The 14170-nt window shown below is 36.2% G+C and overlaps 1 protein-coding gene across 1 annotated transcript; it reads left to right on the top strand.

Annotated features, from left to right (window-relative positions):
• The first annotated feature begins 1678 nt into the window (after window positions 1-1678).
• On the top strand, window positions 1679-13661 carry Dhit (Double hit). The gene is made up of 4 exons (XM_071588376.1): window positions 1679-1743; window positions 2809-2870; window positions 3514-3680; window positions 13406-13661. Exons 2-4 carry the CDS (start codon window positions 2858-2860, stop codon window positions 13658-13660), a joined length of 435 nt encoding a protein of 144 aa, XP_071444477.1. The 5' UTR covers window positions 1679-1743; window positions 2809-2857; the 3' UTR covers window position 13661.
• Window positions 13662-14170: the final 509 nt, after the last annotated feature.

The raw sequence follows: 14170 nt of genomic DNA, 5'->3' as shown, positions 1-14170 counted from the left end.
GAGATGAAACAAATAACAGTTATTTTCAATCGATGGAAAGTGTATCCTACTTATTTTTTATTCAATTCTTGTTGCGCAATTGAATATAAAAATGTTACCGCTAAATATTTCACTCAACGAGCCTTTTTTATCTAGCTATCATTTGCTTTAAGCGCTTGGAGAAAATTATATTTTTAAAATTTAATGAAGCTGCCTTCTGAATTTTATTATGATTTAAGTTTAGTCCCAGCTATACTTTCTGGGAAAACAAATCGTTTTTCGGTGTTTCTTGTTATATTTTGTAATTCATTCTGAGAGAATGCTTACCTCCAATGCATTATTAATAAGTTTTAAACATGGAGGAAATATCTGTGACATATTTTGGCTTCTTTATTGTCTCGTGTTTCCCAAGTCCTATTTTTATTTGAATCCTTAGTAATACGACTAAATATTTGTATTAGTATCAAATAACTCCATTTTTCTTGATTTTGAGTTACTTCAATTGCTGAAACATTTAAATTTATTAATTAATGTGCTTATTTGTTTAAATTAATCATTATTTCAAGTGCTTAAGCATTTTTATGAAAGTCATTGCTTTTATAGATACTACACAGATACTAAACAGATACTACACATTTTATATAAAGAATGAAAAATAAGAATAAATATCTTAGGATTGGCTTCATGATGTTCTCCAGTGAATTCTTAAAATTATATATATTGTTATTGTTCTGTATGTAGCTCGTCCTATCTGAACTCGAGCGGTTGGCTTCCGTGTTGAGAATGATTCCTTAACATGTTGTTACATTACATCCTTATCCCGCCGATGGTAAGAGGTGGGATAAGGATGTAATGTAACACAGTTGTGTCGTTAACCACTCATAATTAGGATCACTTACTACGTATTTCAATTTCTGTAGCTTAAGTGTGTATTTAATACTGCATCAAAAAGGAGAATTATAATTAAAGGTTTATAGCCAAGGTAAAACAGGTATCCAATGTTTACTTAATTGCTATGAAAAAATAAAAGATTTGCGTTGAATATCATATCAAGAGGTGTTAAAGGCAAGTTGATTTTGACTGTATCAATCCGAATTTCCATTTCTAAAATGATTTTGATTTAATGGTTTACATAAGTTGCCATTAAATTAGCATATTGCAACACATGCATGGTCTATTTTGCACTATAAACTGTTTTTGTAATCATTGAAAAATATGTAACATTCCGGTAAAATATAATTCTCTAGTCCAGTTTTAATCTCCTCTTCGAATTTCATTTAATTCATTTGATATGTTCCATAATGAAATTAAATCGAGTGTTTATTAACACACGTTAATGATGCACTTAAAATATTTCACCAATGTGGTAATGATGACCTTGCCGAATCCAGCTTCCCGAATCGAATTCATCGGAAACCAGTTTGATATGGAATATCACCTCTAACCTGATATTCGGAGCACCAAAAAAATTTCAAATCGTCCTTCCCTGAGCTTTGGACCCAATCCACTTCAAACTGCTTGAAATTTGCCCAGACTTTAAATTAAATTCGAAAAATCTCTAACGCGCAATGTTCTTTTCTCTCCATGCAGGTGCGTGAATTCCGAGGGCGGCTTCTTTTCGGGTAGCCTGGCACTGAAGGGGGTTAGCGGCGGGGGTTCGGGCGAGGGTGGTGGCAGCGGGAGGGCGGGCAGCGGGGCCGATGAGAGCACGAAGGGCAAGGATCCCAACGGCCTCGACCCATTCAGCTGCGACGGGGATCCACCGTGAGTTCCTATGGTCTGCCTTATGGTGGCACTCAAAACCTCAAGTTTTTTCTGTTTTTAGTTGCTTGATAGATTATTCTTCTGTGATGAAACTTAGGTCAAAACTTGATTTTTTTTCCTCCAAGCTACTTCAAACGTGCTTTTAGTACATTTGCAGTAATAACCAGCATCTTTCGGGTTCCCTAATATTTTGTGTTTTTAAATATTAATTTCATTTATTTCTTTCTATAATTTCACATATTTGTGTCAACGTTAGTTAAAACAAGAAAGTAGTACTAAAATCAACGAAAACTTGTGGTTTAACTTATTAATAAACATCCATATTTATTTCTTGTCATAGAATTGTATATTTATTCATTGAAGGAACATTTATTTAATTCAGCTCAGTGGACATGAAACCTCTCTTCAGGCACAGAAACAGAGGAGATGTGTATGGTATTAAAAAGTAACTTTGAGCTGTACCAGCACATTCTAGTGAGCTCTTGAAACGAGGCTAGTGCACGAAAATGCTGTTAGCCTATATTTATCTTCAACCTACTTGAGGGATTAAAGAGCCCTTCCTCCTTATGAGTAAAGCCAGGATCTAGGAGCGCTAAATCTAGCTCTAAAATTCTCAACCGTAATTGTAAATTATGTTGGAATTAATCATTGGAGGAAAAGTACAATAAATGGATAAAAACTTACGCGAAATAAATCCTGCAATGTCATAACATCTTTGCCATTAGTAAAAAGTATCAATATCCTCTGTTAGGTATTATTAAGTTAGTGTCCACGTAATTCCTGAGCACTAGTGAAAATTCTACTTACGAAGTGGTTTTACTTCAATATACATATATCATTTGAGAGAGAAAAATCTGTATTTGGTATTTTGGATGTTGGCTATTAAATAAAAAGGTTATGCATCATTTAATATAACTGTGCATAAATTTCTGGTTTTTAATGAATTAAATATCAAATAAATTGTTTGAAGCGATATTCATGAGATAATTCCTAAAATCGTGGATTATTCATTCTTGTTGACTGGTAACTTGACATGAATTCAAACATTTTTTTCTCCTTATTTAGACCAACGTTGGAGGAGATACGAAGCTGGGGAAAATCTTTTGATAAGCTCATGAAGAACTCTGGTATGTATGCTATCTTCATTTAAGGACTTTTCTTATCTAATTATAAAAAAGATTTTTGACGTAAATAAATTCACAAAATGGAGATATTAAAACTGGACTGGAAATTATTGTCGCAAACATTACTCTCTTTGAGTATCGATTATCCTTAGGGAGGTTTTTAAATTTAAAACATTTGAACTTTTCACTGCCTGATGAATACACAAAATTGAAATGTGAAACTTTCACATGATTCAGATTTTTTTGTGTCACAAACAAGTTAGTTTCTCTTATAACGTAGAATATAATTTAATTTATAAACAATGCCTGCACGTTATTTTTGTCACGACTTTTAGTCATTTAAATTTATCTAAATCAAAAACTTGTATTAGAATATTTTTTACTTATTTTTTAAGCAACATGCCATTTTTGTATCGCACTGCAATACCTCATTACATGTACATGCTTGTCTAGATTTAGTGCTTCAAATATACATATTAATTTATATGCATGCATGCAAAAAAAATAAATAAATAAATAAATATAAATATATATATATATATATATATATATAATAGATATACTTTCAAAGATTATAAATAAATTGAAACGAAAAGTATAAATTTCATAAAAAATATGATTAATTTGCCATTTTTTTCTCTTTCAGCCGGGAGAAAAGTTTTTCGAGATTTCCTCAAGTGCGAATATAGTGAGGAAAATATCCTATTTTGGTTGGCATGCGAAGAGCTCAAGCGGGAGGCGAACCCGGAAGCAATCGAGGAGAAAGCTCGCTTCATTTACGAGGATTACATCTCCATACTATCACCAAAAGAGGTGAGAACTTAAGCTTGTGACATGATTTTTTTACTCTGGAGCATTTGGACTAATGATTAATGCAAAAGTCTGCATGCAAATTTTATGTATTTGTGTTAAATGGTAGAAATAATGGCCATAACCACCCATAATGGTCATAATCATTGAGCAGAATCTTAAGTGACCGGAAGTGAAGATCACATTAAATACACCTTTAACCCTTGGATATTTGCTTCAGTGGCCTTGAAAATTGGTTTTATTTATCTGACCTGTGTGTCTCGTGTCCTATTAAACTTATAATTTAAGGAATGTAAATTCTGCAAAGCATATACGCGCATATGCGCCGACACTTGAAACGGCATATTCTCTTTTCCACTTTTCCGAAGTAAATTTTTAGAAAATGGTACATCTCAATCTCAATCAATATTTTCCCAAGAGTACAGAAATAAAATCATATCGTATATAACTATTTCATTGATAACGATGACAAGCTTTCACAAAACTTGCTGGTATTGTTGCCGTTATCTTTCATATAAATATATACGCTCCAAATTTCCGCTTTTAATTTCAGAATTGCCTCTGCGATGTAAATTTCACTCAGGGATGCACTGCGTTCCGTCAATAATATCATGCCATTTGGACTCTGTGTAGGATTGAGAGCCCCGGTTGTTCCGTGGCCCGCACGACAATATGTTTGGTGTGTTGCATACACTCACGGGGAATCGGATATGTTTGCGATACGGTGGTAGCTTCTTAATCTCTAACGTTTTAGAGCTGTGGCTAAATTATATTGTAGGTATTTTACCACAATCTATTGTTTCATTTTCGCCTGCGTTCCACCAAAGATCCATGTTCGTAGGAATCAGGGAATTTATAAACTATTTACACCGCAATTTCAAACGAATTCTTCCACAATGTTCCCAAAATCCTATTCTCTATTACTACGCGTACTAGTTGCTGCTCATGAAAATCTGTACTTTTTTGTTGATTTTGGGACGAACCTTTTTTTTCCAATGGATTCACAAAGATATTCAGCAAAAAATATTATCGTGTTAGCCACAAATTTGTGTATTCACGGAAAACATTACCCTTTAACTTACCAATGCGTTGAGAGTTTTGAATTTATATTATAATTTCATATCGATTTATCGATTGTGTGCATCAGTGTGTGTGTATGTGTGTGTGTGTGTATACATACATACATAAACACAGTAATCAACCCGAGGGTCGGTTTGGTAGGTGATGGTAGAGTTCACCCAGTACTAAGCCCGGCGGCGTGTGAAATTCACACATCAGGGTAGGGTGGCCAGTTCCTTTCCCTGTGCCGGTTATGGTTTCCCAGGAAGACCTGGTACCCGAAAAATCACATAGCTTGGGTGGAGCTGCAGGTGCCCAGAGTGCCTTACCCGGGCCCCTCCGGTCGGCAGTCCAACGCTCTACCCCTGGACTACCGCGACTAATATTATATATATGCATATATGTACACAAAAATACATATTTCTACACACACACACCCACACACACATATTTGGAGACTGTGGCTCGTTTCCTTCTTCTGCCTATGCGTGCTACGAAACGTATGATTGCTTTACCTACTATCCTTTCCTCTAGTGCCCTCGTCCATTTTCTTCTTTGGTGGGTGAATTAGTCCCCCAACGCCATCTTCTGGCCAAAGAATCGGAGCAAAGGGGTGCATAAAACCGCCGCAGATTTCAGAGTAGTTTACGTTTCCTCGATAGCATAATAGTAAGAGCATCGGCCCGGCAAGTCGATTCTGCATTGCACATTCTGCCCACTTTACTAACTCTGCTGATTCATCGTAACATACAAATTTCATCAGTATACAGTGGCTTTTCATGGCTAGATTTATTCACTAGTATTCCGTGTCATATACACTTGGGAGTACCGGTCTAATTATAGTTTGGTAAACTATGCCCTTAAGCGTCTGGCATTCTCCTATCGCAAGTGCCCCTGTAACCTTCCGGTACTGGTACAAAGCTGCAGAAACCCTCCATTTAATGTCTTCATCTGTATCTCCACTTTTTTCTGTAACTGAGCCCAGGTGTTTTGATTTATCTATTCTATTTAATGTTTTAATTCCGATGGAAGCTATCAACCATTAGTTGTAACTTCGACGTGATACAGTAAATACTCCGTCTTTCTAACGCTCACAATAAGCTTGTACATGCACAGCTCGCTTGGTCAGAAGTCTCTTTCTTCTTCTGCGCCTCTTATTTGTTCTCCATTATTGAAACAAGCTCATTAGCAAATGTACACCTAAGAGTTTCATCCTGCTGCTCTGATGTGATGGCTTTAACATTCATATTTTATAGATACGGGCTTAAAACCTGAGACTTGACGTAACCCCATTCTCAATTTTAAATAATTCAGTCTCTCCTGTAGCAGATCTTACTTTGCTTTCTGCATCTTCATGCACATCTACGAGTATTATTATTTATTTGTACTTGGATAGTAGGTTATTCCTCCCTAGCGTCCACCCCTTAGGCCTCTCCTTTCGACATTCGATCATATGTCTTCTCTAAATCTATGAATATTAGGTGTAGCTCCTACTTACCCTTTTGTACTTTTTAATCTAAATTTAAACAGCAAACATCACACATTTTTGAAATTCGGATTTTTATTAGTGATTGAGGTTTCTTGTAAAATCTGGCATGATTAATCTACTTCATATCTTCATTGTATGTGATAGTCATTAAAGTCCTCGTTAATATGCCACACTATTGTATTTTTCCCTTGTTTTTTAAATAGGTACTAATAGGCTGTCTACTGTACATATGTTCTGTATTCTCTAGACTACAGGTATTTCTTTGCGGTTTAACGTCTTATTGAAAATTAAGTAAGCCAGTCAATAACACTAATTGCTCTAAATCTACACCACAGCCAATATGTCATATGACCCTTATGTTTTCCCTTCTTCATCTTTCTCGGAGCTTCGTATAATTCTTCATTCTTAATATTTTCCACCATTGTAATGATTTTGGTACTACTGGGGCGTTTTCTTTTCCATTCTCTACTCTTATTAAACCTTCTAAGTAGCTTTCCCATCGTTTTCGAATATCTTCCTTTTCAACCGAAATTCTTCAGTTGTTTTCATCGATACACTTAACATAATGAATCCCTCTACCGGCCTCTTCTCTCTCTTTGGTTCACTTGTATGATCAGACCACAAAGATAAAATAAGGGAGATAGATTCCAGTACAGATAGATACAATTATTCATTATTTCCTCGAACAATTATAAATCATAATAGTAAGAAACCGGAGTCACTTTACAAATATTAAAAACATTAAATTTACAAGTCGTAACAAAATCAGGTATATTTTTAGGTGCATGTGTATGTTAGTTGGTAGTTTGAGTGTTTGCATGTATGTGGGGTGTCAGTGTTCTTGCATGAATTTATACCAAGTTTTGTTTGTGGATAGTATAAATTTGTGGCTTTTTCATGCGGTTATTTTTTCTTTCTTAATTACGGATGGCTTCTTAACACCCCCCGCCACACGCCCTTGCGGCGGCCTGCGGGGTGATTAGTAGAGGTAGATGTATGCGATTTTTGCCCCCTACTCAGTCTTCAGCGTTCCAAACATGTTACTATGCGCTGCAGCTTTCGCTTTAGCGACGACATATTTCGCTGCTTTCCTCATAAAAGTTTCAGTGATATGATTGTTTGAATTCGTTTTATATTTTTAAACTTCACCTTTTTTATTTGATGGCCTTCTGCCCTTAATTTCTCAACCACTACGTTTATTTTCGATTACGGCTTTCTCTTTTAATGTTTCCAAATACTGTTTGCCTAGATTACTTATATATCCTGCCATCTCATAACAGCTTTCATATACACACTTCTAGCTGAGATTTTCTACCTTTTCATAAAAATGTGCTAAATTATTTTGAACTCTCTTTTACTGTATCAAGTAGCCTTCAGTTGGTCTTTGGTGTGCACTTGCTTGTGGGGCTGTTGGTCCACAATTACGAGTATTCTGACTTATATTTAAATATATCTCTGTTACTAATATTTTATACTGCCTGGACAAGGACTCCTCGAGAATTTTTACAACCTCTTATATGCTATAATATATATCTATCAACTAAAATAGAATCAGTATCTCTGTTATGTAGTCCAATACTCTTGTCAATTAAGTTTCTTACCGGAAAAGATATTGCAATTTCCCAATCGTATGCGGCAGAAAATTGTTATAGTTTTTGCGAATAAATATGGTCCCCAGTACTCCTCCAGTCACTCGTTTCTCCGCTGATCTTCCACTCCATTGGGGCTGGTCACCCAGTCTTACAAGTTGCTCGGCCATCATACGAGCAACGAGTATTGGAATTGCGGTGGAGAGGCTAAGGTCAAACTGTGGTAGTTATCTATGTACCGAAAATCAATCTTCTAATCTAAAGATCCTCTAAACGTGATCTCACACCCGAAATCTTTGCTTGATTAGATTAGCGAGTATTATGGAGAAAAAGATTTGAAAAGAACTTGATTCATGTTCTTGGACGTCAGGTGTACAGAGCACCTGACTATAGGAATTAAATCGTTACGAAAATCATCAAGTACTAACATGTCATATCGCCAACGCAATAAACATTACCCAAGATTTCACGCGGTCATAAATTTAGCTCAGCTAGGTGATATTATTCCTGAAGTTTAACATAAAACTTACAACCAGTATATATAGAAATTTAAACATTCATACTTTAACCACATTTTCCGTTCCAAAATAAATTAAAAGTTGCTGAAAAAAAGTTATCTACTCCGTACCTAGTCATTATCACATTATTTCATCATTTTAATACGATCCTAGCTCCAGTTTAATAAATATCCTCTTTTAAAAAACAAACAGTAAAAAATGGATTAAATGAAGTAACTGGCAAACATTGTAGCACATTTCACAGGCTTATGAACTCCACTAACTGAGCAAATCCTGGTTAGGTTGAATAAATTTTTTCCGCTGTGGAAATCTCAATAATTTATTCAAAAACGCTCTTCACTTAATGCTTATATATGGCTATTGTTCGTGAGTAATTCCATAAATATTTAGATTGAACTGTGTAGTCTTCTCCAAAAATGTCTACAGCAATATTACAATGCCCTAAATAAACACAAACCACAAATACAGTCACATTACATATATTTTCCCTTATTATATTCCTATTATTATTTCCCCCTATTATATTCACTGATAGTTCTAAAAAATATCTTTGTGTTCAATTCATAAAGATTTTGAACGCTAATAATATACTAAAACAGCTCCAAAATGATGACAATATGCTTAAAAATCAGAGAAAAGAACTTTTACGACGCCAAAAACAAGGCCATCCAGATTTTAAAACAAGTAGATCAGTAACATAACTGACTTTTATTTCAATGGTGTATTTCATTTACCCATATTTTGTACATATGATCAATTTTTAGAAAATGTATCACGTTACTCTTACGGCTTTGAAAATTTATTCATTTTATCGTTTGGGCTTAATAATAAAACCATTTACTTCCTCCACAAGATAAAAGCAAAATAAGACCATATTTCATCATTCAAAAAATTTTATTTCCTTACTTTATAAATGTACATCAAGTTCGAGATTCTAGGAGCATTCTTTATCACGACTATCATTAATCTGTGATCAAATATAAATTGAAAGTTTAAGAATAAATTAAATATTTTAACTCCATACACAAATAGTAATTTATATTAGAGTATGATTGTAAATTATTCACATAGTTATGCATAGCATGCATGCATCATGATTAAATTCACCATCAGAATATTTTCGTAATACTTCAGATTTCAGCTTACTCTCCAACATTATTAAAATATAATTATTTGTGTACTCCAAATTGCCCATTATACGAGGGTTATCCGGAAAGTAGTACCCGTTCGTGAAATAAAGACACAAAAGTAAATATTAACAAACATAAAAAATTTTATTTGAAAGAGGATACTTTAAACTACTTCTCAACATAATCTCCAAGCAAATTAAGGCATTTGTCATAACGTGTGACAAGTTTCTGTATTCCTGCTGCATAGTCCTTCGCCGCCAGCTCATTGAGATACGCGAGGGACCCATCTTGCACAAATTTTTGCATAATGCAGATGGTGTTTAACAATTTCATGAACAATTGTTCGAGAAACATTGGGAAAATGCTCACAGATGTCATCAATTGTGACGCGCCGATCGTTCCTCACGAATTCGTCAACTGAGCTCACCAGTTGGTCTGTAATGACAGACGGTCTCTCCGAACGCTCATCGTCGTGTGTGTTCCCCCTCCCCATGTTGAAGTTGCGACACCACCGCCGAACAGACGACTCGTCCATTACATTGTCTCCATACACCTCCTTTAATTGGCGATGAATATCACATGGGCGAACGTTTCTTGCATTGAGGAATTTAATCACTGCCCTCACTTCACAACTGGCGGCGTTCTCAATTTTTTTAAACATTGTAAACAATCACAGAAACAACACAGGCAATGCTAGCGTCACGCAACTTGGCTCAGAGAAGGCAGACAAGCCACTGAAGCTATCTGACCTCGTCCAGCGGCTACTCGCGTCGTCAGCATTTCATGCGGCACGAACGGGTACTACTTTCCGGATGACCCTCGTAATCTAAGTCATTACACGGAAATAATTATTTATGACTTATTGGAGAACTAATAAAAGTTATCCGTATATCAACACAGAAAATAAAACGGATTACATTACACATTTAATGGAAGATTTTGAAAATACTTTTTTAAAATACTATCGAGAAAATAACAACATATATCTGTGGTATTTATTTGTATGGAGTGCCATTTTTCCTAAATATCAAGCAAAGCATATATTAAGTCGGAATACGTTATATTCTTTGCAAGGAGGAAAAAATCTCCATTTTGTTCATGCGCTGTGTAACATTTAGGCATAAGAATTCCCCTCCTCTTTCCTAAGAAAGTAGAGTTCGGGTTGTTTTGAACATGTAAGAGTTTGTATTTAGTATACCACACTTTTGTTATTGCATTGGCTCTGTCAATTTCTTCTGACGTCCACATGGTCTGTAGCTTGCTCATAATAATTTTTATAAATATTATAAAGATATTAAATAAAATAAATCATATGTGTACTCCTTTTAAAATGACCTGGAGGATTCCATGAGTAATCTCTTATAATGATTATACAAGACCTATTTAATGAATTTTTGAATTAGCCTCTTATCACAATAAACAATTAGGTAAATCAGAATTCTGATTAGATATCAGAAGTCTGATTGTTAATACTAAGTGGTAGTTATACTATTAAACTGCTTAACAGACATTACAATCAATGAACAAGAGATCAGAAGGAAAATCCTTTAGACGTACGTACTCACGGAAGAGGAAGGAAATTGAAAAAAATACTCTTCTTGTATATTTCTGCAGACTTTTACAGCTATTTGAGTAAATTCTAACTCGCAATTTAAGTTATAAATGCGCTCAGGATAGAAACCTCTTAAAAATTGCATGCTTAGTTTTCCGATGATTTTATACTCATTGTATCTCATCAGGAGACATGATTTTTGTCATTTTTATGCTATGGCTCTGTTGACGTTATTCTAATGGATTAAAAATATATTTTTGAAATATAAATAGCACAAATTGTAAATGTGATAAATTTTCCAAGCTAATAGTATTAATATTAAAAATTTAAAAATGCTACAAAAGGCATGAATTATAAACCTTCGTCAAAAAATATGACCTTACTAAAAATATGTAGTTTTCATTGAAGTAAATCGTTTTCATGAAATCTTAGCGGACTCATGGGAAACGAAAACGACGGACTGTATTATTCGAGATATTATAATTATTCTGAGACTCTATTTAGGATCATATGTCACATCACATGCACACACACAAAATACCCATACACACCCAAATAATGTTGACATAACATGAAATGAATGCTGTCTAATTTGATTTATTTCACAGAGAGTATATTTTAGGTAAAGAATTTTAGGTAATTGCCGGATTCGCAACATTTTTCACAGTGCGAGTATATCAATGGTTTTTTATCTAAACTAAAAATATGTATGACTTTCAATGCAAATAACTCGTCAGGAACATAGAACAAATTCTTATACCAATATAATAAAAAGATGCTTACTATGAAAATATGAATATTTTAACAGTATTCTATGGTATTTACTTTTCAAAACACAGGAATATGATGATGGACAATTTTTAATTATAAAAGATTGTTTCTCAATAAAAATGATCGATTATACTCAACGCATACTTCCTGTTGGGGACTTAAACGGAGATGAGCTAAGAAGAACTCGCTTAGTGTAATTATCTCGTTTACTTAGAGCATTTTCTTAAACAGTGAAGTCAAGCAAGTTTTCCACGATTTTTCCCTGGATCCTCAGTAAATTAAGTCACTGAATGATAGGGAAATCCTTAGGCTCGAATAAAAGCTTTACACTTTTTCAATTTTCAAGTAATTTTGTCAATTAGTTAGCATGTTTCGTAAGGATTTGTGTAAAATAAGAAAATTATTAAATGTTTTAATACTTGTTAACCCAATTTAATGACTGCCGGAAAACGCAGAGCAGCGATTTGTTAGTTTCAGCTTTGAAAATGACCATTTTTGTGTGGAATATTTACTATATTGTTAAGTATTGCCCTAAATATTTGTAGCCTGTTCTTTCTTAATTGTCCTCTATTCCAGAATAATTGAGAATGGCTTGTGCAATATTTGTTCAGCATCATTTGCATGAATTTCTACTTCAAATGTTTGTCTTCGGTTGTTAAAGGCATTTTTCGTATTTAAATCCGCTTTTATCTTCATGTATTTTGTTAGTAAAGATTTCGTTAGTAAATAGTTAGTCAATATTATTCATTAAATTATAATAAATATTTTTGGTTTATTTTTGGGTCTTCTTTTGGCTCTTTTGCTTTTTTTGCCAAATGCGTGTATGATGGTTCGTTTATTTTTGTTCTGTTTAGTTTTGTTCGTCTTAATTCTGTTGTTGAGAGATTCTCGAATTTTTCCACATGTAATAGATTAATTTGAAGCTGACTTCACTTACTTTTTCACTCATTAATTCTTTTCATTACTCAGTAATATTAATTTTAAATTTGGTTTGCATGCAATGGCTACTTAAATTGCCGAAATCAGTCAATGTGACTTTCCAGAAAAATGAAAATAGAAATGCCAGTCACTTTTTTGACAGACAGATTTCCTACTGACATCCTCCATGAGGGGACAAAGTAGTCTAGTGAGTAGAACGTTGGACTACTCACTGGAGGATCCAGGTTCATTCCCGGAACATCTTCAGCTTCACCCAAGCTGTTGATTTTCGAGTACCAAATCTTCATGGGAAACCACAGGTGTCACAGTGAAAGGAATTAACCCCGTTACCCTGATGTGTGAATTACACACGTCATTTGGCTTAGCATCAGATGAGCTCTACCCTCACCTATCAAACCGACCTTCGGGTTGATAACTGTGGTTGGTTGGTTGATCTCCCATGGAGAAAAATTTTAACTGTACCGAAGCTTACTAATGACGCTTAAACTCTTACGAAATGAAATGCGCCGAATGCAAAATCTTACAACATGGTGCATGCTTTCGCCTTATCTGTGCTGAGGCATGTCGCTCGCTTGAGTGATCTCCAAACCCACCTCATCTTACCACTTTCGGCGAGGTCCTCTAATCATGCCCTCCATTCCCGATCCCCTCTTTGGTCCTCCTCCCCGTCCCCCGTTTCAGGTTTCTCTCGACTCGAGGGTCCGGGAACTCGTCAACCGCAACATGAAATCACCCACCCCGCACACGTTCGACGAGGCGCAGCTGCAGATCTACACACTCATGCACCGGGACTCGTACCCGCGATTCGTCAACTCCGCCCTCTTCAAGAAGCTGGCGCAGATCACGAACAACGGCGGCGGAGGGGGCTCGTCGGGGGTCGTGATGGTGGGGACGCCCACCTCGACGGGTGGTGGCAGAAAGGAGAGCAACGCGTGAGGGGAGGAGGAGGAGTAGGGCCTAATGAGACGGAGGAGGAGACGGCGGTGGGCGGAGGCGGCGAAGGCGTGGACGGAGGAGGGGGAGAGGAATAGGAGGAGGAGGGAGAAAACAGTAGCGTGAGGAGGAGGGGTGAGGAGAAAGCGGGAGGGTTGCTGAAAAGGAACTCCAAATTCATGCTGCGGGGCTGCGCGCCGAACTGAAGGGGTGGGAGGATAGCGTAAAGGGCTCACCTTCCACTCACCTGCCCTCCACCACACTACCCCTGTGTCCCCACTCACCCGACCGCCCACCCTTCCCATTGTTAAGACAGGGGACGAGGGAGAAGAGTGCTCCGCCCCCCCCACCCAAGCCCGTCGTGATTCGATGGGCCGATCGAGCGGAGGGGTCGGAGTGAGCGGGTGAGGGGGAGGGTTTGTCTCAAAATGGACTGGGGGTGGTGTTTTGTGTATGCCCCGGGAGAGGGAGGACGATAGGGTATTTCGAGGGGAGCTTGAGGCTATGATGTCT

Source organism: Hetaerina americana, unplaced genomic scaffold, assembly GCF_022747635.1.
Source record: "Hetaerina americana unplaced genomic scaffold, ioHetAmer1.1.p SCAF_3, whole genome shotgun sequence".
Lineage (NCBI taxonomy): Eukaryota > Metazoa > Arthropoda > Insecta > Odonata > Calopterygidae > Hetaerina > Hetaerina americana.
This window is presented reverse-complemented; position numbering and strand designations above follow the sequence as displayed.